This window comes from Alligator mississippiensis, chromosome 1 (genome assembly GCF_030867095.1).
Source record: "Alligator mississippiensis isolate rAllMis1 chromosome 1, rAllMis1, whole genome shotgun sequence".
In the NCBI taxonomy this organism is placed as follows: domain Eukaryota; kingdom Metazoa; phylum Chordata; order Crocodylia; family Alligatoridae; genus Alligator; species Alligator mississippiensis.
This window is the reverse complement of record NC_081824.1, coordinates 4,054,985-4,078,551: the sequence shown is the minus strand read 5'-3', so window position 1 is coordinate 4,078,551 and position 23,567 is coordinate 4,054,985. Positions and strand designations below refer to the sequence as shown.

The 23,567-nt window shown below is 48.9% G+C and overlaps 1 protein-coding gene across 1 annotated transcript in view; it reads left to right on the top strand.

The window, feature by feature from the left end:
* EPHX2 (epoxide hydrolase 2) overlaps positions 1-23,567 on the top strand; it is a 70,277-nt gene that overhangs the window by 29,856 nt on the left and 16,854 nt on the right. The window contains exons 11-12 of the mRNA XM_014608547.3: positions 17,695-17,780; positions 20,395-20,506. Coding sequence (XP_014464033.2) covers positions 17,695-17,780; positions 20,395-20,506 — 198 coding nt within the window. The remainder of the gene's footprint in view (positions 1-17,694; positions 17,781-20,394; positions 20,507-23,567) is intronic.

Here is a 23,567-nt window from a genome sequence, read left to right as displayed (position 1 = left end):
GGCTTTGTCCTCAGAAGGGTAGCAATTTGATTGCAGGTTCTTTTGGGCAGGTCTGTGTGGTTACGGTCATCTGAGAGCTGTGGTTTTAGAAGCACAGCCCTGGACGGTACCACTGTACAGATAATTGAGAGAAGTGTAGCCATAGTCTGTCCATACGTTCCCCAAATGTCTGCCCCTCCTGGCTTCACATGCAGTGTGGCATAGTGGATTGTGACCAAGGGGCATGTTCACCAGTGAGAGAAACTCCAAAGCAAATCCGAATCCCCCTCTGCTTTGCTACAGCTGCTCCCTCCACATTGAAAAACATCCCGCATACACCACGTGCTTCAAAGCAGAAGGTGAGCCATCAGCCCAGACACGAGTGCATCCAGGGCATGCATGAGCAGGCTTTCATCTGTCGCTAACATGGCTCTTTTAATTGTGTCTGTAATTTTGCAAGACTGAGGCTTTCTTCTTGTAGAGGGAGAGCAGAAAATGCCTCCGAGGAAACGAAAGGCATTCTCTTTCCTTGATTGTGGTTGTTTGCTCTTTTTCACACTTCTAGCCAACTTAATTGCAAGTGGTTGCACTCGATTTAAAGGAGGTGACTGTCAGTTTTCACTGAGGCTAGGATTATTTGATCTGTATGCACTGGTTTCAGAAACTGGCTTGCTAGCGAGAGCCCCACGTACAGAATTGAAAGCACCTTTCCCTTTTGGGAAGGACTGCTGTTCTTTTCATTTCAGGAAGCTGGAAATTTTCTCTCTTCTTGCCTGTTATGGGCTTGATCTTGATGTTAAATCATTGTCGCTCTTGCTTGGAGCTCTGGGTCTCGTGAGGGTGGGAGGGATCAGATGCCTACTTAGGGCAGTCTGGAAACAGAGTCACATGAGATGTGAAAGGGTAGGTAGAGTTTGGTGTTTAACTGTACTCCCCTACACAGTGGGTGCATCTACACGTGTACATTTGCTGAGCAGTAATCGAAATTACTGAGCAGTATGGATGTGCTTTTACATGTGCATGCCCATACTGCACTAAATATGGCAACTTATGCTGACTTGAGCATAAATTTGGTACTTGCATTATGCAGGTATCAAATTTTACACTCAATTATTTAATGCGCAGTAATGCATGTGCAGTAGACACCATACTGCGCAGTAGCTCTGTGTGTACAGACTGATGTGGGACTAACTTTAATCCCACGTCAAACCACATGCAGTGCTAATGCACTTTAACGCCTGCGTGTGTAGACACCAGCCTATTCCCGCTTACTGCGCAGTAATTTATTGTGCAATAAATTTAAACCGGCATAAGTGCTCATGTAGACATGCCCGGTGCATCCAGAGGTGCCTTTCCAGCTTTTCTCTGATGCCCAAAAGTCTCTAGGCCGCGTGCACAAACTCCTGTCGACCCTTGGGAACATGCTCTATTTATTGGCTTTGCTTCCATTCACTTAGATGTGGTTAACACGTTTCGCTGCACAGTGGAGCAGATGTTCCTGACATGCTGTATGAGGAGATAACCTATGAGGTGCACTTTTGTTTCTCGTTGCTCTAATTCCACGGGATTTTTAGTGCAGAGGGAATTGATGAACGTGCTGGCCGGAGGGAGACAAATGACAAGCTGCTCTGCGCTCGTTAGCTGTTGTGTGCCTCCCTTCTCTAGCCATCGCCCTGGTACCTGGGCGGCCAACTCTTCCCTCAAAGGAAATCCTTACTGAAAGAGAAATCCAGCAATTGCTGCCGTGAAGCACGGCCATTACCATTTATCAGATCTTGCTTGCGGCTCCAGAGAACATGATGACTTTAGCTTTGCAGCTTGAAGGGGAATTTTAATTACTTCTTAAATATCAGCTGGCTAATGGGGAACTCTTTGCTCCATTATTTTCAATAAATGCCCACACCGATTTTGTTCAGAGATGAGGAGATACATCTGCGTATTGTTCAAAGATCTCGTCTTTCCCTGGTTTCCAGCTTCCAGGATCACGCAGAAGACACAGTAGAAAATCAAATTGCCAGATATTGGACAAGTTCCTATGTCAACTGTTTTCTCTCTTGAACCAGGCTTGGGTTGAGACAGTGCTTGGATAGGCAGGTTTGTAGGGTTTTAGGTGCGTGGCCTTATGTGTTTTTGCCTAAGAAATGGGAACGGTGCCTACACCTGGTGCAAGGAGGGTCCTGTGCTGTTGGAAGTGCTATCTTTTGGGTGAGGTCTACTGCCAGCGCCCTGGCAATCATAGTAGTAACTTTTTAGGGACATGAATGAAATGGGTCTCTTGGGCCAGAGAGTTCAGTCCCCTACATTGACAAGCAGCCATCTAATCAAAGAGGCCTAAAAATTGTCTACTCCAACCTTTTACCCACCACAGCTACCAACTGTTACAGAAACAACCTTCCAGTGTACAACACCTATAAAGCAGGGGAGACGTGGGCACTGCTAATGTCCTGTGCCTGCAACATCTGCTTATGCTGTATATGCATATGTATGTATGTATGTATGTATGTATGTATGTATGCATATATGTGTGTATGTATATTTATATGTATTACACACTCCAGCTCCCCTGCGTCTAGAATATATACTTTGACATAGAAGGCAGGTTGATATACACTTGATTTTGATATGTGTATATACACAAAAATCAGGTGCATATCTACCTTGCCTTCTATGTAAAATTATATATTCTAGACCCAGGGAAGCCTAGAAAGATGACCATCCCAATTCAGGCCATCGGTTTGACCTGGAAGGGAAAGCTAGATTCTGCCGGCAGGTACCTCGAGCATCACCAGTGTACCTTGGTTGACATCTAGTCTTTAAGTGCAGTCAGTATCCCAGTGCTTCAGATGATTAGAAACCCAACCATATGCCAAACCTTTGTGCACAACTGTAAAACACTCCCCACCCTATCAAGTGAATGCATGTCTTGTTATAGCCCCTGTGAGGTATGGCCAAATGTCTAAAATGGACTCAATAACGCACTGAGGTCCCTTAAGGTCCCTTCATATGGAGTCATAGAAAATGAGGGTTGGAGGGACATCCAGAGGTCATCTAGTTTCCTTCCAACTGCATTTATGTGATGGGTGAAATGATCCCTGTGTAGCTCTAGGGTTTCTGGGTTTCACGTGGCTGCTGGCCCTTTATGTGGGCTAACGTGTCTAGAGGTTTAGCCACTTGGCCATGACTGTGATGAGGATGACACCTTGACCAACTACCAACTTTGGCCAGATAGTGGAATGGAAACCTTGATGACCCACTCAGCGTGGGTGAGGCCTCTCCTGCAGTACTGTCCAGTTTTAGGTCTTACACTTTTTAAAAGGATGTGGACAGTTCAGAAAGAGTCCAGCAGTGAGGAGTGAAAATGGTTCGAGGCCTGGGAAGCAAGACCTGTATGAGGAAAGGCTGAATAAGTTAGTCTGGAGAAGAAAAGGCTAAGGGGGATTTGATAAGCTTTCAAATACCTGAAGGGCGATTAGACGGGATGGAGAAGGGCTTTGCTTTGTGACCACAGGGGACATCAGCAACGAATTCAAATTGCAACAGGGGAAATTAATGTTGGAAGTCAGGCGAAGCTTTCTGACTTGAAGGGTGATCGAGCAATGGAACAGCCACCTAGAGAAGCTGTGGCCTCTTCATCCCTGGAAATGTTCAAGTAAAGGCTGGATAGACACTTGTCTAGGTTGGTTTAGGCAGGGGTCCTCCTTCCTTGAGCATGGGGCTGGGCTAGGTGACCCTGTGAGGTCCTTTCATATAGACTCATAGAAAATGAGGGTTGAAGGGACCTCAGGAGTCACATCTAGTCCAACCCCTGCTCCAAGCAGGACCAGCCCCAACTACATCATCCCAGCCAAGGCTTTGTCTACCTGGGGCTTCAGAACCTAAAAGGATGGAGACTGCACCACCTCTCTGGGGAGCCGGTTTCAGTGCATCACCACCCTCCTAGTGAGAGAGGTTTTTTTTTCCAAACATCCAAACTAAACCTTCCCTTGCTGCAGCTTGAGCCCATTGCTCCTTGTCCTGCCATCTGCCCCCACTGAGACCAGCCCAGCTCCATCCTCTTTGCAACCCCCCTGCAGGGAGGTGAAGGCTGCTATTCAATCCCCCTCGGTCTTCTCTTCTGCAGACTCAATCAGCCCAGTTCCCTCAGCCTCTCCTCACCAGTCACGTCCCCTAGCCCCACAACCATTTTCATTGCTCTCTGCTGGACTTACTCCAACTTGTCTGCATGCCTTCTGCAGTGGGGGGCCCACAACTGGACTCCAGATGTAGCCTCATCAGTGCTGAATAGAGGAGAAGAACCACTTCCCTCAATCTGCTGGCACCGCTCCTACTGATACAGCCCAGGATGCCGTTAGCCTTCTTGGCACTGAGGGCACACTGCTGGCTCCTGTCAGCTTCTTGTCCCCTGTCCCCCCAGGTCCTTTCTGCAGCCCTACGTCCCTTCCAGCCCTGTGTTCCTATAACGAAAGCCTGTCTCCTCTCTGATCTCCTGATCCATGCCACGGAGCTCTTTGCCTTGAACTTTTGCAACCCGTCTTTCCTTTCTCCTTGCTTATTTTATTCCATTGCTTTTCTTGACCATTTCCTGATTTCACAGGCAGCTGTTCTCTATCCCCGTTTGGTTTTTGCCCCAGTCCTGCCTGCAGTGCTTAGCCTCTTCCTCCAATTTTAATTAATTTTTTGGTACAGCGCTCTGAACGTGCAAACACCTGACCTGTTCACAGAGGTGTATGTTCAGCAGTTTACCTAATTCGCTTGCAGATTAAATGTTCTCAGCACCATCTGCTGCTCTGATAGAGCTGCAAAAGGGGTTGGCAGGGAGGGATGTGTTTGATAAAGACTGTAACCCTGACCCCAGGAGACACTTCATCTAAAAATGTTTTCAGTAGATAGTATCACACTGCTTCCCCGGAGAGGCTGGCTGTATTTAACGGGAGTGATTGACACTGAGAGAAAACCATCTGATCATTCGATACAGATCCCATCTGGAAAAATCCAGTCTTTATTCTTAGCTGGGTTTGATCCTGGAAGGAAGATCTTTTCCTCTTCTTAATTGTCTGGGAGCGTAGTGCTAGCGTTTGACTACAAACCTCCCCTACGGCCTGTTTTGGATATTCTCTGCTCCATTAAGAGTGCTTATAATGCATTTAGGAGTTGTAATTAATGATGCCTTGTGCACCTGGGGGATCTCTACGGGGCTGAGCTGCTGCTTGTATAAATTAATTCTGCTAGCGATTTGCTTAGATTGCAGCTGTAAGCCAGGGGTTTATGGGAGGGGAGTTTATTCTACTAATCACAATTTTTAGGAGTGAAGGAAACCTATTGGATCTGTCCACCCCAGATAACGAAGGCTTGGGCCTAATTGGAAAAAAAAAAAAAAAAGCCCAGTGTCCGTCTCTAGAAGAGCGGTTCTCAATCAGGGTATTGCAGCATCCTGGGGTGCTGTGAGGTCCTTTTGAGGCGTGCCACTATGCCTGGCTCTTGAGAGAAGGGGCAAGTGCCTGGGACCTGGCAGCCCACCCTGCAGCCCATCTCACCTGCTCTGGGAGCATAGGAGGAGCAGGGGAATGAGCTTTTCCAGCCTGGCTCCTTCCCTCCTCTCATCCCATGCTCCTGGACCCGGTGGGGGCGTCTGCAGTGTATTCAGGTCCCTGGAGGAGCTGCCACAGCCATAGGGGCTGTGCTTGCTGCCTTCAGTATAGGCTAAGGTGAGGGTCTTTCCCCTCTGCTTAATGTCAGACAAATGCTGCATTTAGGGTCAGGAAGGAATATTATCCCCTTGGTCAGATTGGTATGGGGGGTGGTGGTGGGAGGGGATTGCTTTCCTCTTCCCTTGCTCGTGGCTCTGTACATGGGCTCTTTTGAGTGTATATTAACAGCCCTTGCAACGGCAGGACATTGGCCACCTTGGTCCTCTGCCTGACCGGTGGCAGGTTCGAGTGCTATGTCTGGTGTTGTGTTAGCATCGATGGTAGTTTTGCTAAGAGGTTAGATGACGGAGCTGTCTGGGATGGTTTGGGCAGGGCTGGTCCTGCCTCGGACAGGGTTTGGACTACAAGTGAGCTCTGGAGCCTTTTTAGCCCCACTTCTCTCTGATGCTATTCCTAGCTAAATATCCATGACAGGAAATGGGAAGGGAAACTGAGGCAGGGAGGAGAAGTGACTTGCCAAGGCTGAGCTGCTCAGTGGTGGAGCCCACAGTGAAATCCCACATCCTCAGTAGACCACGCGGATGTCCCAAGTGCCATGCTGCCCTTTAAAAACTTTTCTGTGGAGTGACAGTCAGGAGGGTAGGAAAAGTCTCCAGTTTTAGCCTATTTAACATTTTATTGGCTTTGTACCTTCTAGAGGCCATGTCTAATAGCTTATGCCAGCTTCAATGCTAGGGGCTTTTGATGGGTGATGGAGCACAGGCCCCATTTTACCTTCTTCTACACCACAGCTCTCCCATTATGCGCGAAGCAAGGGCTTTGTGGGTGATCTTTCACTGGACCAACTGCATGGGTGGGATAGACTAGAGATGTCAAAGATATGGCCCATGGGTTGGATCCAGCCTGTGAAGCCCTAGGATCTGGACCATGGGTCTTGGATCAATCCAGTGCACCGCATGCAGTGGCCCTGCCCTGCATGCTGCATTTTGCCCTTCTTTTAGCAGAAGGGCCCAGTCTCGGCCATGCATGAGCTGGGGGCCAGGCAAGTTTGACACCCCTGGGATAGACTTTAGACAAGCTTTTGAAGACGGGTGAGTTGAAGAAGAATTGCCTTGCATTCTGCAGCTTGTCTAAGTCTATCCCAACCATGCAGCTGATCCCTGAAAAGAGATTGCCCCCAACAGTCCTTGTCTCTTGCACCGTCAAGACTGTGACATCACTCCAGCACTGCTCTCCTTTTAGCTAGCCTCAAATGTTTGACTTTCCCTGTCCCTCCCTTCGGTTCCCACAGGACCGTGCCCATATTTATGAGCCTCTCCATGCTGCTTCGTAACTCAGCCTCCGGCTCTTTGCTTCTTCCAGTTTTTCAGCCCTGCTGCTATATACCAAGCTGGTCCATGCCTTTATGACCTCATTTGGATGGAGTACCCTGCCAGGGCTGGATTTAAAGCAGCAGATGGAATGACATTGATCTACCAAAGAGAAGGGCTTAGTTATGGTGTTTTAGCAGAGAGTCTGATTCATTGAGAATGAGTTATGCATAGCTAAGGATCAAATCATCTAATGATGGCTGCCCTTGAAGATGATGGTTTATGTCTTTTTGGAGCACTGAGCCATGAGGCTCCCTTGAATGGCATTTTACATTGGATAGGTGCAGGACAAGGTGTTTCCCCTGCTTTGTCCAGGTGTGGACGAGACTGGATGGGGCAGGGGAGAATGAAGCCTGCTTATATTAAACCTGGGATTCCTTAAAAGGCAACACCAATGCTTTGCAGGAGATTCTGGTGATCTGCATCAGGTCTCTCCCATGGGGTCCTCCTCCAAGCAAAGGATTACACAGGGTGGTCTCTGTGTTGTGCCTCCTACCCTATATCCTGCATGTCTCCGTCCTATTATTTCATTACTAATTATCCCATTAATTTCATGACTCTGTGCCTTGATGGGGTGATTTTGGAAGAATCAGAGTGTTCTGCCTGTGTTCAGTCCAAGAACAGCGCTCACATCCACTTCATTCAAACTCAGATGAGAGAATACGAGGTTAATGACAGACGATAAAGCTCCCTGAATGAATTCCTTTAAGGGGACACGAGCACAATATTTATGCGTCTTGAAATCTTCGTTTGGTGTTGTCTCCCTAATCCACAAAGATGTGACACTGGGTTCCTGGGATGTTTGTCGTGCGTATGCAGACTGGCTCTTGGGAGCGCTAGCAGCCTGTTTATAGCAGGGTTACCCCTGAATGTGGGTTTGCACACACAGTTAGTCTTCTTATTGTAGGGTTCCTGTGCTGTGTGCACTAATACCTAAGCACTGGGCATGTCTACACATGCATTTACGCCGGCTTAAATTTACTGCGCAGTAAGCAGAAACAAGCTGACATCTACACATGTAGGCGTTAAAGCACATTAACGCTGTGTGTGGACTGACTTGGGACTAAAGTTAGTCCCAAGTCAGTCCATACGCAGTGTTACTGCACAGTAAGTCATCAACACGTGCGTTTAATGTGCAGTAACTAATGGGGCGTAAATCTGATACCTGCATTATGTAGGTATCAAATTTACACTCAAGTTTGTATAAATCACCATATTTACTGCACACTATGGGCATTCATGTGTAGACGTGTGCCTGTACTGCACAGTAATTTTGATTACTGCACAGTAAATGTTCCTGTGTAGATATACCAGCAACCTGACAATGGGCACTACCTACCAGGTGGTATTTACCTTTAGCGTGTGTTGCATCTCCCTAGCTTTTTTTTTTTTTTTTTTTCCTCTGGACAACTTCCACTGGCAGCCACAGTGTGTATGGCTCAGCTAAGGTTCAACCCAGGGTCTTGTAGTCTTAGTTGTCCTCCTAAGTGAGCCTTTCTCCAGATGAGAAGCAGATGTTCTAGTCGTGCATCTTTGTTGTTTCTGGATAGTGTAATTATATCAAGGGGGTGGGGGGAGAAATTCAAGATTCGTGGTGGGCTCCTATCCTCGGTAGTACCCCTTGGATCACCTGAGGGAATTTGCTGGTCATGGAAATGGTGGGCATAGAGGGGATGAAGTAGTTCAGTGGGTAGGGGATTAGGTCTGGGACTCGAGACCCTTGCTTTGCTGTAGGCATCTTGTCCAAACTTAAGCAAGTTGCTTGTCTCTGTACAATGGGGTTAACAACATTTCCTCACCTTGCCAGCTTGTAAGGCTGCCACACTAAGCTCATACGTTTGATGACAACCCTGGGAGTACATGGGGCTTTGGCCACCTTGGACGTGATGCTGAATTTGGTTTCTGAGTCCTGATTTATCACAAGAAACACATTTTTGACTTCTTATCTGTTCCTTCCACCCTCAAGACTTGCTACCAATATCCTTCTGCAACCTCCCTGCTTTGCCAGGGAGAAAAAAAAAGGCAACGGGAGCCAACAGCAGCCGTGGACGTCTTGAATGCCTGCTCGCTGCGGTGCGCTGAGCACAGAGCTGATTTCCTTACAACTTGGATAACACGATTTTTTTTGGAAACCAGGGCCCCAAGCATCAATATCTGTGTCTGATTTACAGACTGCCTTAAGACGAGCTGACAAGCTATTATGCTCGTCCCTCCCCAGCCTCCAGAGCTGGCTCATCCATTTTTCTGTCCACAGAACAATTGCGCTGTGAAGAGCGGCGGAATAAATCTCCGTGCAGCCGTAGCGCGTTTATCAGCCAGATGGAATAAACTCGGCTATCGACGTGCCAGTTGGCAGATGGACCTCGGTCTTCCCACCAAACATAAATCTTCCATGGCGTTGAGCTGTTGAAAGGGGTCTCTATTACCTTTTAGTTAGCTGCGGGAGTGAGGCTGACTGTCGGGTTGCATTACTTTTGGAGACGCATCACACCAGGTTTTAATAGCTGTTCAGGGAAAGCAGGCACTTAGGTGGATGGGTTTTGTGCTTCCTGTGCAGGTTTGATGGGGCCCATTGAATAGATGTTGGGTGGGTGGAGGACGTGGTTGAGGGGTTATGTAAAGACAGATTTGCCTCAAGGTCAGAACATCTTCATCTTGTCTGCCTCTTGCATTGGCACCGGTTCTCCTTGGGGACTGGTGCCCAGCTATGGGTACCCTGTCATCAGAAGGATGCTGAGAGGACCTGGAGGGGTTTGGGCTGTGAGTTGTATAAGGGCTGAGAAGAACAAGGAGGTTTCATGCAGAGAGAAGATTTCAGGGGGTCACCATAGCAGTTGTCAACTATTTGAAAGAAGATGGAGTACAACTATTCTTCCTGCCACAGAAAGCAGGAGACAAAGCTATGGGACCCCAACTGGAACAGAGCAGGTTTTAGATGAAACCTCAGGAGAAAGTTCCCGACTGTGAGAGCACCGGAGCAATGGCACTTGAAACTTCCCAGGAGATTCATAGGGTCTCTTCTTTGAAGGTTTCCAGGCAGAGAGGCAGGGCTGGCATCTATCTGGGCTGGGGTAGGGACAGTGCTGCCCGTGTCTGGGCAGGAGGTTGCAGTTGGTGCCTCTTGAGGCTTGTATGTCCCCATTTCTGCAAAGCAGGCAGTATCCAAGGATTAAACAGATGTGGGGAGGTTGTTGGGGAGAAGAGGGTGAGTGAGTAATGCATTCATTTCCTCCAAGACCTGTCGGCTCTTGGCCTCTCTCCTAACACTTTTAGTGCGTAACCTGTGCCGACTGGAAAGGGAATGCCTGCCGGCTTAAAATTTGACAGAGCCCCTTGAATTCTTCACCCTGGACTAACAGATTTTTTGTTATTAGATGATCTTAAAAGTCCATAATTTCCCAAAAGGCTGTATCCACTGGTTCTCCATCGTCCTCAACTAGGCTCCCTGACTCTTTCCTGGCTGCCAGCATCTCTTGCCGTTTCAGTCCTAAGGCCCAGCTCTGCCAATGCACTTTAGTCCCAGCCACTTGTACCCTTATTGGGCCCACCCAGTCTTAGGCTAGCACTTAAATAAGGCCCAGTTAGGCCCTACCTATAGCCAGGCCAGGGCTGTACACAGTGACCGGTGGTGGAAGGGTCTCCCACCCCTGCGGCTGTCCCCCAGCCATGCCCCCATGACCCAGCTGCTTGTGATGGTCCAGGATCATCGTAAGAGACTCGAAACCCTCCTCCCTATGCCCTTTCCCTGCCTCTAACACATGAAGGATGCAGACCAATGGTTTGAAGTTGCACTCAAGTAGGTTTAGATTGGATTTCAGGTGGGGAAAAAAACAAACTTCTTTGCTGAAGAGTTTACACAATGGATTTGTCGACTCTGGAGAACATCAAGTATTTCCCTTCCCTCGAAAGCACTCTCTCGCAGAAGGCTGATGTCGATGAAGAAATCCAACGTCGCCTCACATGTGTAAGTGCAGCCTTTGGATGCCTGAAGAAGCGGGTGTTTGAAGATCATGACATCAGATTGAAACAAATCAATGGTTTAATTGTGATCCCCGCTTGCTGTACAGAGCTGAGGCATGGGCAAGGTACAGGAGACATCTAAAGTTGTTGGAGAAGTACCATGAAAGCTGTCTGCGGAAGATCCTCTGGATCCAATGGGAAGACAGACTTGCCAACATCAGTGTCCTCGTGCAAGGAAAACGCCACAAGTGTCGAGGCAACAATCATCCAACGTCAACTTCGCTGGGCCAGTCACATCGCCTGGATGTCTGACTCCAAACTCCTAAAGAAAGTTATATTCTCCCTGCTCAGCCAAGGTGCATGCTCAAAAGTAGGGCAGAGCAAGTGCTTCAAGGACGTCCAGCTTGAAAATATTCAATACCGATGTCAACTCATTGGAGACGACCACCCCAAATAGAGGAAGAGTCTGCTGCAGGGACCTCAGTACTTTGAAACCTCACGACGAGAATAGGAGATGGAAAAGCAGGAGCAGCAGAAGCAGCGTGTTGCGGACCAAACCGAGAATCCAGAGCCACCCACCCCGCACGGAAACACATGTGCAAGCTGCAGCAGAGTCTGCCGATCCCGGATAGACGTCATCAGCCCTCTTCGGACACACAGATAAGACAATCGTGGAAGACAATCATCCTCCGCTGCAAGGGATTGCCGAAGAAGAAGAGACGATGGATGTGTCTGGGTTGGTTTGGACAGGGCTGGTCCTGTCTCTGAACAAGATGCGCCCTCCAGCCCTACTTCTCTAGGATTTTATGGAGATGGGGCTGTCTGCTTGTGGCCAACAGTCTGTATGTTAATCTCTGGAGGACAAGGGGGGCCTTAGGGAAAGATGGATCTATTGAAGTACCTTTCTGTCTTCATCTCTGAGCACTGGCAGCTGCCACGAGCCAGTCGTTTCGCGGGTGAGCAGCTCTGCTCTTGACTTCCCTAGCTCACTCCTGACCTTTGGCTAAGACTCATTTCTCTGGGCACCCTTGTGATTTCCCCACTGACATTTTCCCTTCCTCCTGCAGCCCCAGCCGGATACGTTTTCATTACTTGCTTGCTCCCTCTCCAAGCCTATTGGCAGCTGTGGGTTGTAAAACCTTTTGACAAGCCCTTGATCCTGCTTTATTTCTGCAGCAGTGTCCTGAGCTTTCTCGCTTGCAGCTGAACTGTTCAGACGAAGTACCCTTAAACCTAAATTTGCCCTGTGTGCTCCAGCTAAAACGTGGTGTAGATGAAGTTTGACCCGTAGGCTTCAAGTTTTTTTGCAGGTCACCTAAAGGAGTTGGGGTAGGATGTTTTGCTCCCCCCTGGATGCTGCTGGCTTGTCTCCCTTTCTTCCGAGGCAGTGGGATGTTATCCAGTATGCTGATGCTTCTGCCAATGTATAGCAAACCTCTGAAGTTCCTGCCTTGAAGGTCTTGCTCTTCCACCCATTGCCTGATGTGGGCTCAGGAAGGATTTTTCCCCAAGGTCTGACTGACGTGGACTGTAGGGTTTCCACCTTCCCTGGGGCAGGGTCCTCTTCTTTAGGTCTTCTGAGCATCTAAGAAACAGCAACTTTCCTGCTTTGCAGGGCATTTCTATCTTTCCCTCTGCCCCGTTGTAGGTGCTCTTGGCCCATCAGGTTTTATAGCTGCAAGAGGGTTTGTAGTGGTGACTTTGGGTCCAGGGATGGGTCGCATCTGCTCTAACCAGAAAGCGCTCCAGGACTGGCTATCAAGGGATGTGCCCAAAAAGAGAGAGGGGCTTACTGGTCCATCATGTCCAGTCCCTGGCATTCATAGGCAACCATTAACCTAAGGATGCTCTGTGGGGTGGTGAAGAGGTGGCGTCCTTGCTCACTGAAGTCCGGACACACAGCATTAGCAGAGCTCAGTGGATTGAGCTGTATCTTTGCAAAACACATGCTGCCGAACAACAGGAGACAGCCCTTTCAAGTTCACAGAGAACCTCGCCGGTAGGAACCGGAACAAATTATCTTCCTTCTCATGCTCCCTTGCTGCAATTTCTCAGAGGTTTAGTGGCTTCTCATCAGAGCCAGCCCCCTCGACCTTGTGCCACGGCACTGTTGGGCACTGCCATGACTATTAGCAGCTGCTGAGCTGCCCTGTGAGATGGTGTTACAAGGCAGTGGAGAATGGCAATATGTGGCTCTCCTGATACTCTCCAGCTGTTGCTTTCCAAGTCTTTCTTGTCCTGTGCTAGCAATGCAGAATTGGGGGCACAAAGGTTTGTGTAGGATCTGTAGCAGGGCTAGAAGTGGAACTTGAGCTATCTTGACTGCTACCCCAAGTGCCCCATCTCTTGTCTGTTGGCCATGTGTCAACACTTATACTTGAAGTGGGGCACCTCTCTCAGTGTTTCAATCCAGTCTGATCCCATTTAATGCCCATATTTAAACCGCACAAGACCTGCTGAATTGAGCTAAATCAGTTTAAGCTCGTTTTCCTGAGGCCTTTCAGCCTTTGATCTGAAAACTTTCTTCCGTAGATGTTTGGGTCTGAAGGGACCTCAGTAGATCATTGAGTCTGATCCAGGTCCCTCAACCTCACTTCATAGGTCTTTGCCTCCAGGCCCCTAACCATCCGAGTGGCCGCCTCTGAGCCCTCTTGAGGTTGTCCACATCCCTCTTGAAGTGCGTCACCTAAAACTGGACGCAGTGCTCCAATTGCAGCCTGACCAATACTGCGTAGAGGGGAAGTATCACCCCCCTGGACCTATTTGTCATGCACCTGCTAGTGCACAATGAAATGCGGTTAGCTTTACTAATTGCTTCGTCACATTGACGACTCATGTTCATCTTAGAGTCAGTAATGGCTCCGAGATCCCTTTCCACTGCTGTGCTGCTGCAAGGGTCATCCCCCAGCCTGTAAGTGTGTTGGTGACTCCTTCTCCCTAGGTGCAGCACCTTGCACTTGTCCTTACTGAGCTTCATCCTATTCTGTTCCACCCACTCTTCTAACCTGCCCAGATCCACCTGGATTCGTTCCCTATCCTCTAGTGTGTTAAATTTACCCCATAATTTGATATCATCTGCGAATCTGGGCAGAGTGCTTTCCACGCCCTTATCCAAGTCACTGATGAAGACATTGAATAGCACTGGTCCAAGAACCGAGCCTTCTGGGACTCCGGGTCGATACCAGCCCATCTACCACCGCTCTCTGGGTGCGACCCCCTAAGCCAATTTGCCACCCACCTGACCGTGTAATCATCTGTGTCACAGCCACTCCGTTTATCTGTGTGAATATAATGAGATGCTGTGTCAAAGACGTTCTTAAAATCCATGTAGATGACATCCACCACGATTCCTGTGTCTTAGCATTTTATGACCTGGTCATATAAAGAAACAAGGTTAGTCAGGTAGGATCTACTTGTTATGAACCTTTACTGTTTGCCTTTTAGCATTGCTTTCCCCTCTGGACTCCCACAAATGTAATCCTTAATTTTTTCAAAGGTTTTCCCGAGGATAGAGGTGAGATTAGCCAGTCTGTAGTTACCTGGATCCTCCTTCCTCCCTTTCTTGAAAATAGGGGCCACATTGGCCCTTTTCCAGTCCCCTGGGACCTGACCTGAGCACCATGAATGCTCGAACAGCCGTGCCAGCAGCTCTGCTATGATACTGGCCAATTCCTTCAGCACCCTTGGATGAAGATCATCTGGGCCCACTGATCTGAACACATCCAGCCCCTCCAAGTGTCTCTTCACTAAATCAGTGCTAACAGTTGGTGGGCTGGCTTCCCTTTTGTGCCTGTCTATGATCCAATTGGGAGATTTGTCTTGCTCTGAATCCAGGAATAATGAAGCAAAAAATTCATTGAAGCGCTCAGCTTTGTCCCCTCTATATTTTCATAGTTGTTAGGGTCGAAAATCACCCTGTCTGTTGCGAATTGCCCTAGTTTGTCCCGTAGGGGTCCTGTGCTACCCTGCACCTTCTTTTTGCTCCCTATATACCTGAAGAATGACTTTTTGTTGTCTTTAACATTTAAGCCCCCCGATTCATGCCCTTGTTGCCCCCGTGTCCTGATGCCCATCCGGCCCCTTAGTACATACATGGGCTGTTCCAGCATATGGCTCGTTGGCTTATTGATCCTAGGTTCTCTCTGTTGTCTGCATCCCGATTAACCTAGTTTAAAGCCCTGCGTAGGAGATCAGCTATCCTGTAAGAGAACAGACTCTTGCCTTTTGAAGAAACATGAAGACCATCATGTCAATTCAGTTCAAGGGTGGGTCTGTTTCATACCTGATCACTGACATGTGACTTCCATGCCAGCTTTGAAAATGGCCACTGGGAAAATGGTCACTAACATGTGGCACATCTTGGGGTGGTGAGCAGCTGGAGCTGGCAGCGGTGGCAAAATTGGCAGCTCAAGGCAGCCGCAACGGGTCCTATACAGCACTGGCTGTGGGGCGATTGCCCCAATTCGCACCCACTTAGGGGTGGCCTTGATGAGGACAGCTCTATAGGAGATAGTCAAAAGGCTCAAGTGAAAGCAGGCACTATCCAAGCTTCATGCACATGTTCAGATAATCTGGGAAGATTCTCCCAGGCTTGCTCTCCTGGTATAGAAACCTTACTTGGAGCTGCATGTACAGATATGCAACTGCTGAGGCTTTAAAGAGTGGAGAGCTTGCAGTGCTGATGCTGCTTTGCACTCTCCTTTTAGTCTGCCTCGCAACGGGTGGCGGCAGTGCAGAGATCAGACCCAGATGCAGAAACATTGTGTTTCTCTTCCGAGAGAAGCCACAGCATGTACAGACATTCACTCTCCCAGGAGAAACTCTCCTGAGAGTGCTTTAACTCTGGTTGCTCCCAGGTTATTTGTCTGCTGGAGTGGCCATTTTTATTCTGGGAGAAAAACCCTGAACATCTGTACACTCTCGGTTTCTCCTGGGAGAGCAGTGACTCTCCCAGGAGAAACTGAATGTCTGTATGAGACACTAGATGGGTCTTCTCCCAGCTCCTGTACTTATAAATCATGCTAATTACGACAGTGATAGCCATGAACAGACCAGGGGATAGACCCTGTGCCCTGACACTGTCTTGCTAAGGTTTCAGCAACACCTTGGAGGCCTCACCTTCTAGCAGGCCTCTTTCCTTTAGTTTTAATAAAGTCTCTGCTTCCAATCAAGTTACCCCTTTCCTCCTCATTCCTGGAAGCTAGCACCAGGCTGGGTGAGCTGCCAGAAGTGTGATGAGAAGGGAGTTTCGAGGCCTTTGAAGATTGCACCTGGAGAATATACTAATTGACACATCTCCCAGGAAGAGAGGAAGGTTTGAAGGGAGGCTCAGCGGTGAGGGGGCGACTACTTGGTGAAAGTGGTGGAATAGGGTACAGCTCCATGCGGCCCTGGGTGGTGGCTGGCAATTGGTTTTCTTATACAGTCATTTGAATCTGATTAGTTTCTTTTGTTATCCAGTGTGTATAAAAGATAAAACTGTCCTAGCATGCTTCAGACATGAAACCCCTGCATGTTTTCCTTCTGGCAGCCGGTCTAATCAGCCGGGTAACATTACAGGCTCTCTGGTCATGCCTGCCACTCACTTCCTTAGGTTTAATAAGCAATATGTGCAAGAAACCAGAGACAAAGTCAAACCATGCAGGGCTGGGACCCGGCCTGCTGAGCTACTTGCCGCAGTATCTGGCTAGCACATCGCGCGTCTCTTCTGCATCGGGTCCTTGCCTCGAGACTTCCCATCTCCCTCAGAGCTGTTGACTTCCTTTCTCAGAGGCAGCAAAACTCAAGCGAGCAGCTAATTGAGCTGCAGTTGTCATCCCTGCCATCAGCCTGCCCATGAATGGGTGAGAAGATCGCTTTGTTCCCTCTACTGTAGCCCCCGGCTCTGAATCAAGCCAAGGCATTGTGAGTGGAAATTATTTGTAATATCCTGATACACTAAATTTAGTGCTCAGAGGATTAAGAGGTCACCAGAAAATTGGTTGTGCACATGTAGACGTACCCAGTGTAATTTACTGTGCAGTAATTTAGGTTACTGCACACTAACTGAAAATTATTGCACAGTATAGGTCTGTGTCTACACATGCACACCCGTACTGCACAGTAACAATGGTGATTTGCACTGACTTGGGCATCAATTTGATACCTGCATGACTCCTAAGGTCCCTTCCAACCCTCATATTCTATGTATATGTATTTGTGTGTAATATATACACCCACATGTGCATCTATTTGTGTGTGCAATGTGCATAGATAAATATACATATATATATAGTGTGTGTACACAGATGCACGTGTATACATATAAGTACATACATACATGTGTGTATGAAAATATATGCTATCAAGGAGGGGCCAACCTGTGTGTGTGTGTGTGTGTGTGTGTGTGTGTGTAATATATAGAGAGAGATTACACACAGCTATGGCTGATCTCCACAGGGTTGGGGAGTGATGGGCACCCCTTTCCCCCACACCTTGCTGTCCAGACCCCTGGGTCTGTGGAGAGCCCTGGGCAGCAGGGGGAAATGGTGCCCAGGAGGTGCTTAGCACCTGTCCTTTGACTGAGAAAATACCCCCACTTCTCCTTCCCCATTCATTCCTCCGTGTCCCTTGCCTTGGCTCAGCTTGTAGGGGGCTTCCAGCGCACCTTCCTGAGGCTGCTTCATGCGTTTGGCGGCTGCACAGACCTCGCAGCTCTGCTCTGCCGACCCACTCACAGGTCCTCTGTTTTTCTGCAGGGCATTTCCCAGGCCGTGTTCATCGGCCACGACTGGGGTGGCAGTGTGGTGTGGAACATGTCTCTCTTCTACCCGGAGCGAGTGAAGTAAGTCTCTTTGTGATCTCTCACCTAGTTATTAGCCTCGGAGGGAGTTCAGGAGCTCTCTGACCCACCCCTGTTCCTGCCCCGTCCACCCCTAATCGCTCCTGAAACAGGATAATTTTGGAGCACACTGCTAAGGAAATACCTCAGGTCCTGGCTATCACGATCAGTTTTTTGCTAGGTTAAATCTCATTGGCCCAGCTAACATTGAATTTTGAAAATATTATTTGAAATGCATTTTTTCAGCCTGAAAAATGACTCTTGCCATCTCACTCACCAGTTCTGCCCCACTGTTTCCCGTGCCTCAGTTGTTCTGACTCTCGAAGGATAAAAGGGATTTTGGTGACTGGTGGCTGTGCAGAAGTGACCCAGATGTTTTGTCTCTCTGAGTGGCTTCCTGTTAAATAACTACTGCTTTGCTAAGGAAATGCATGAGCGTTGTCTGAATACTGTCCTCCTAGTTTCTTTGACAAAAATGTATTTAGCTTGGTGCCACTTGATTTATTTGATGTCAGTCCGTTGCTTGCTCCTGGCTAGACCTCTAGACCAGTGCGTGCCCGAGCTGCATCCAGCCCGTGGAGCAGAGTCCTCTGGCCTGAAAGGGGTCCAAAAAGTTGGTGATACAGGGGAAGTAGCAGTGTTTATTGCCTTGACTCCAGGAGATAATTAATGCATCCACTGCTTCCCTGATGCTAAATTTTTGGACCCACGGGGAGGCTGAACAACACGGCCCCATGTGCCATATTGAGCCAGGGTGTGGGGCTGGATCTAATGGTTCACAGGCCAGATCCGGCATGTAGGGTTGGTTTGTGCACCATGTCTAGCCCATGGACTGGATGCACCCCACTCCTCCAGCCCACACCCTGGGAAGGTCGAGCACCCTTTTAAGCATCAATCAGCTTTTTGGAGCAGAGCTGTGCTAGGTGATGCTGATGCTGGGGAAAGCTGGCCAGCTGTGAAGGCAGGCTTGCTATTTAGGCATAAGGATGGTGCAAACATTGTAATAAGCTGCCTCTTTGCATTATCCTGTGCGTCTGCTCTACTATCTCTCCTGGATACGCTAATGGGCTCCTTTCCACTTCTGACCCTCCATTAACGCTCTGCGTCAGAGACGTTTTCCTTGAGGCTACGGCTGTCCCTGCTGATCGTCTTGGCCCAGTGTGGGAGCTGCCTGCCGAGCTGGTAGGGGAAAGCGAGGAAGGTGGTAGTAGATGCTGAGGGTTTGCTGATGTTACTGCAGCATGTGGGAGTCCTAAGCAAGGACCAGGCAGCTTGGTGGGAGGGCAGGGTGTAAGGAACATATTAGAGGTCTTGGCATAAGTGCCTCCGTCTTGTAGACATCCTCTATTATATAAAGACTGGAACTAACTTTGGGTAACCTTGTAGAGAAATAGGTTTGCAAGGCCAGCGTCCATGTTTTTACTGATGTAAATACTGATTTAGAGGTTCACAGAAAGCAACTGAAACCCATGACTATAAGGAAGAGCAAGCATTGTTCAGAGCAGTAGCTGAACTGATAACCTCTGAGGACATCCTAGTTCAAGAGTTGTTAAGAACTTGTCCTAAATTCCTTGCTTTGCTGAGGTGTGGAGGTCTTTATGATCAACCCCTTGCATTGCCATAGACCCGATCAAGTTGTAGATAGATGCATGTCATCAATGATTGTATGGAAATGATTTGTAAACCCAGGGGAAGTGGGGAATCGTAAACCTGAGCTGAGGAAGAACAGAGCAAGAGCCCGGCCTACACCCATCTTCCTAGGTGTTAGTATGTCTTTGCATTTCCATTGCCTGGTCCGAATGCTAGTCACACTCACGTTCACCTCTCCAGTGAGGTGATGCTCTTGAGAAGAGACAAGTGCAGTCTCTCTTTATTCTGACAAAGTAATCTCCCTTTGTCCCAATTTGGGGATACAACACTTCCCGTCCCAGAGGGGCACAGTTTTGGCAATCTAACACATGGATAATGGAGCCTGGGATCCTCAGCTGAGTACAAGTAGGTAGGAGCTAACCTTTAGTTAGTGCTGGGATAACCAGGTGAGGATGTGCCCTTGCAGATGAAGACAAATAGCTTATACTCCTCGAGGGATGAAACAACTGGAACCCCGGGCTGGTACAATGCGCTTTGCAGCAGATTTGCTTTGTGGGTGACCAGTTTGGGTCTGGGGCTCTTTCTTCCAGTCCTCCCCCCTCCCTGGGAAGCAGCACCCCCCAACAGGAAACGATCTGGACACATCCATGTGCCAATTGAGTGTTGTTCAGTTTAGGCCAACTTGGCTCTGTTTTTTCTCCTGTCTGAGAATCCAGCCCATGTGCTCGCTGTGCCCCGTGCGTGCAGCGGTCTCCGCTCACTGTCCGGCTCCTTGCTGCCATCCCAGCACAGAGGGCAGCTCTGCTGGTTTTTTAAAGGACAAACCTACCGCCCCAACTAAGAAAAAAGGGTTATAAATTCCAGATACAATGCTCAGGTGCAACAGCTGGAAACACCTGCTTCTCCTTTCCCTGCTTCTGCTCTGCTTTCCTCTGCATGTACCTGCTGCTCCAGCTCCAGCATGTAGATTCCCAGGCTGAGTGAAGTTGTGATGCCTCTGCCCCAATCCCTATTTCCTGCGTTATAGAGCCGTGGCTTCGCTGAACACGCCCTACAGACCTGCAAACCCCAACGTGGATATCATGGACGCCATCAAAGCCCGTCCAGCCTTTGATTACCAGCTCTTTTTCCAGAAGCCGGTGAGTACAAACGAATGATACCTCTGCCAAGTGTGCTGGTTGGGCTCTATTCATTTCTCTGACCGTACCAGGTGGTTGGAGGTTTGCAGAGGGAGGCGGTCCTAATTTTTAATTTAAGAAAATAGTTTTAAAAGTTTGGTGAATGGAAGCTGCATTAAAGTAACGGAGTTTGGTGATGTGAATGGCATGAAGATTTTATGCCAGCTGAAGACCCAACTTCTGGTCTCGTGGGTGGAGCAGAAAGGTGAGGACCTGCTTGCACAGTGCAATGTTTATGGGCGTCTCCATTGGAAATGCCTATGCCTTGATTTACAGTTTACCACTGATGCTGGGGCTTATACTGGCTGGTATGCTGCCTCCAACAGAGGTGGTTTGGAGCAAGATTCACCTATGCTTGTCTTTAGTCCCACATCTCGAGAGACTCAAGAGATCCCAAAACCCACTCCTAGCATAGCAAGGCAGCTGGTTTAGGCTCCTGGCTCGTGCGCAGCACACCCCATTTGCTTTGGCCACTAGGCATTTGAAAGCCTGTTCTTGGTACGTGGATGGGATCTGGCCTCTAAGGTGCCCAAGTGTGACTCCATTCCAGCCTGCTCAAGTCCCTGAAAAAATATTAGCCCATCTACTTCTGCAGTGTGCCGTCATCTGACCCTTCAGACTTAAGTCGCGCAGTGGTGAGGAGGAGGAGGAATTCCCTCTTGCACAAAGTGTTTTTGCTTTTGCCTAAGTCCGTGTATGTGTCTATTGGATCGAAGAGGACTGGCCCCAAGGATCATCATCTAATACTGGAAGAAGCCACAGGGCTTCCTCGAGGATCCTGAATTCAGGAGCTTGCTTGTGAGCTTTTGGAGACCCTCCCAAGTAGCTAGTTCTTGCTATCACTTCTGAAGCCATTGGGGCTTTTGCTGGAACATGCTATGCAGGCATTACAACTCACAAGGCATCACTGGGTTTTAAGGGGGGTTGTGTATATGCAGCAACAGTCTTGGACATAGGCAGCGGTCACAAATGGAGGTGACAAGCATGGGCTGTGATGGTGACCAGGCCAAGAGGCTAGGAAAGGGTTTTGATGGCCTTTTGGAGCACAGACAAGGCCTGGAAAGCTTGAGAGGCTGTGACAGAGGAGCAAATGCAGGTTGGGCTAAGCAAGGATTGTCTTGCTAAGGTTTTTCTATGCCCTCATCCATCTTCTGGTCCAGTGCAGCTGGTAGGCGTCCTGTTGTGGCAGTCATGACATGTACGTTGTGATGCATTTATTTCCTGGCTGCTAGGCCAGACTTCAACAAGGGCAGGTGCACCACACCATGGTAAGCATTATCTAGGCCCTGGTCTTCAGTGTGGGGCTGTGAACAGGTCTGACCAGGCAGGGATGGGGACTGTGCTCTTACTCAGTCACCTCTTTGCAAGTGTGGCTATACAAATCCTTGCACCTCACAGCAGGGGCGACCAGTCAGGCCGAGTTGGTTGAGGGTCTCCATGTCTTTCAGACCCTAGGAGGGAGTACACGAGAAGCACAAATACTGTGTTTGGAGCTGCACTTAGCCACGGCCCGCTGGTGGGAGCAGAATGAACTGCTTTTGACAGGGGGCATATGGAGAACGCGGTGCAAGGATGCTTGATTTTCAGCCGAAGCGATGCTCTCGTGGCCTGGGGACAGAGCACAGGGCCATGCCAGGGTATGTCTCTGCTTTCTGGAGACAGGAGGCCAAACATGAGAAGCACAAATACTGTTTGGAGCATAGCATAGCTGCAAACACAGCTAGGGGTCAGCTAGACAGCTGTTTGCCCACGTCTGTTGCACGCTTCTCGCCTCTACTATAATACCTTCCATCGTGGGATAAATGAAGAAGTAGAATAGTGTAACCTGGCACTAATGGCCTGGCATGTGCAAGACCCATGTCTAGTGGTTTTTCAACCTTGTTAGACTCAAGGCACCTCTGCAAAAATGCCAGCTCTGAGCTTCCACTCATTTTTTTGACTGCAGAAAAATCCTAGTGCAATTTTGCTGTTGCAAAGGCCCTGGCCAGCCCCGAGCAGGACAGGAGGGTTTGGGCATGGTAGATTCCTATGGGAAATCTCTGGATTTACCTTGTGAATCATGTACAGGTGTCTGTACACCTAATAGTGCTGGTAGTGTTCAGCATCCCATTGCATCCTTCAGAGGATTTTGTTGCGCCCCCAGATGCTGCATCCTCCTGGCTGAGAATCTGCCTTCATCCATGCTCTGCTTTCCCATTTGACCCCCGAATCCCCCATAGACAAATGACCTCCTTCCCTGATTGTAACGGGGGTACCAACACTGCCTGCCCTCCCTCACAGGCTCTGAGACCACTCATTACATTCCTGGTCTGGCACAGACTTTCCCTGTTGTCTTGGCTTAGTCAGGTCACAGTTACCTCAGTTTACCCATTTCTAAAAGAAACCGGGATACCGATTGCATTTTGTATGGAAAGCACTTTTTTCCCCCATCATCTGCTGGCCAGCTGTGGTGTGGTGGCCCCTCCTGCCTGCCTTGCCTGAGTTTTGAGTCAAAAGCCTAATAGTGGAGTTGCAGCATGTGCTTAATCAATTGTTTTGAGCTTTCTGCTTAGTTTCCTAGTGAGCTGGGATCTATACAGTGGACCAGGTCTGCATTTGTCCCATGGGGAGTTGGCGTAAGGCTTGGAAGTGATGGAAACTGCTGAAGTGTGTTGCCTGTTGGAGGTTTTGCTGGCACCGCTCTGCCTGTCCTGTGGATGCGCTTGGGTCCCTGTGGGCATTTGCAGATCAACAGTCTTTAGCATTAGTGTCAAGCCGTGTCCACACACTTGCCATAAACCCACCTGGGGTTGCACAGATGTGAGCAGGCCTTGGCATGTCACGGCTCCGGACTGGCCACCTGTTCTTCATCACTGGACTGGGCAGTGAATTATTAATAATTGTCTGCTAATAGGAAGTGCATGGTAGCACGGTGTCCAGGCAGAGAGATAGAAATGGTCGGGTCTTTTGACACAAAGCGGTGTGTTGGTTGGGCTTCGTGCACCCCAGCTGTTCCCCTCCCAAGATTTGCCTACAATGCACC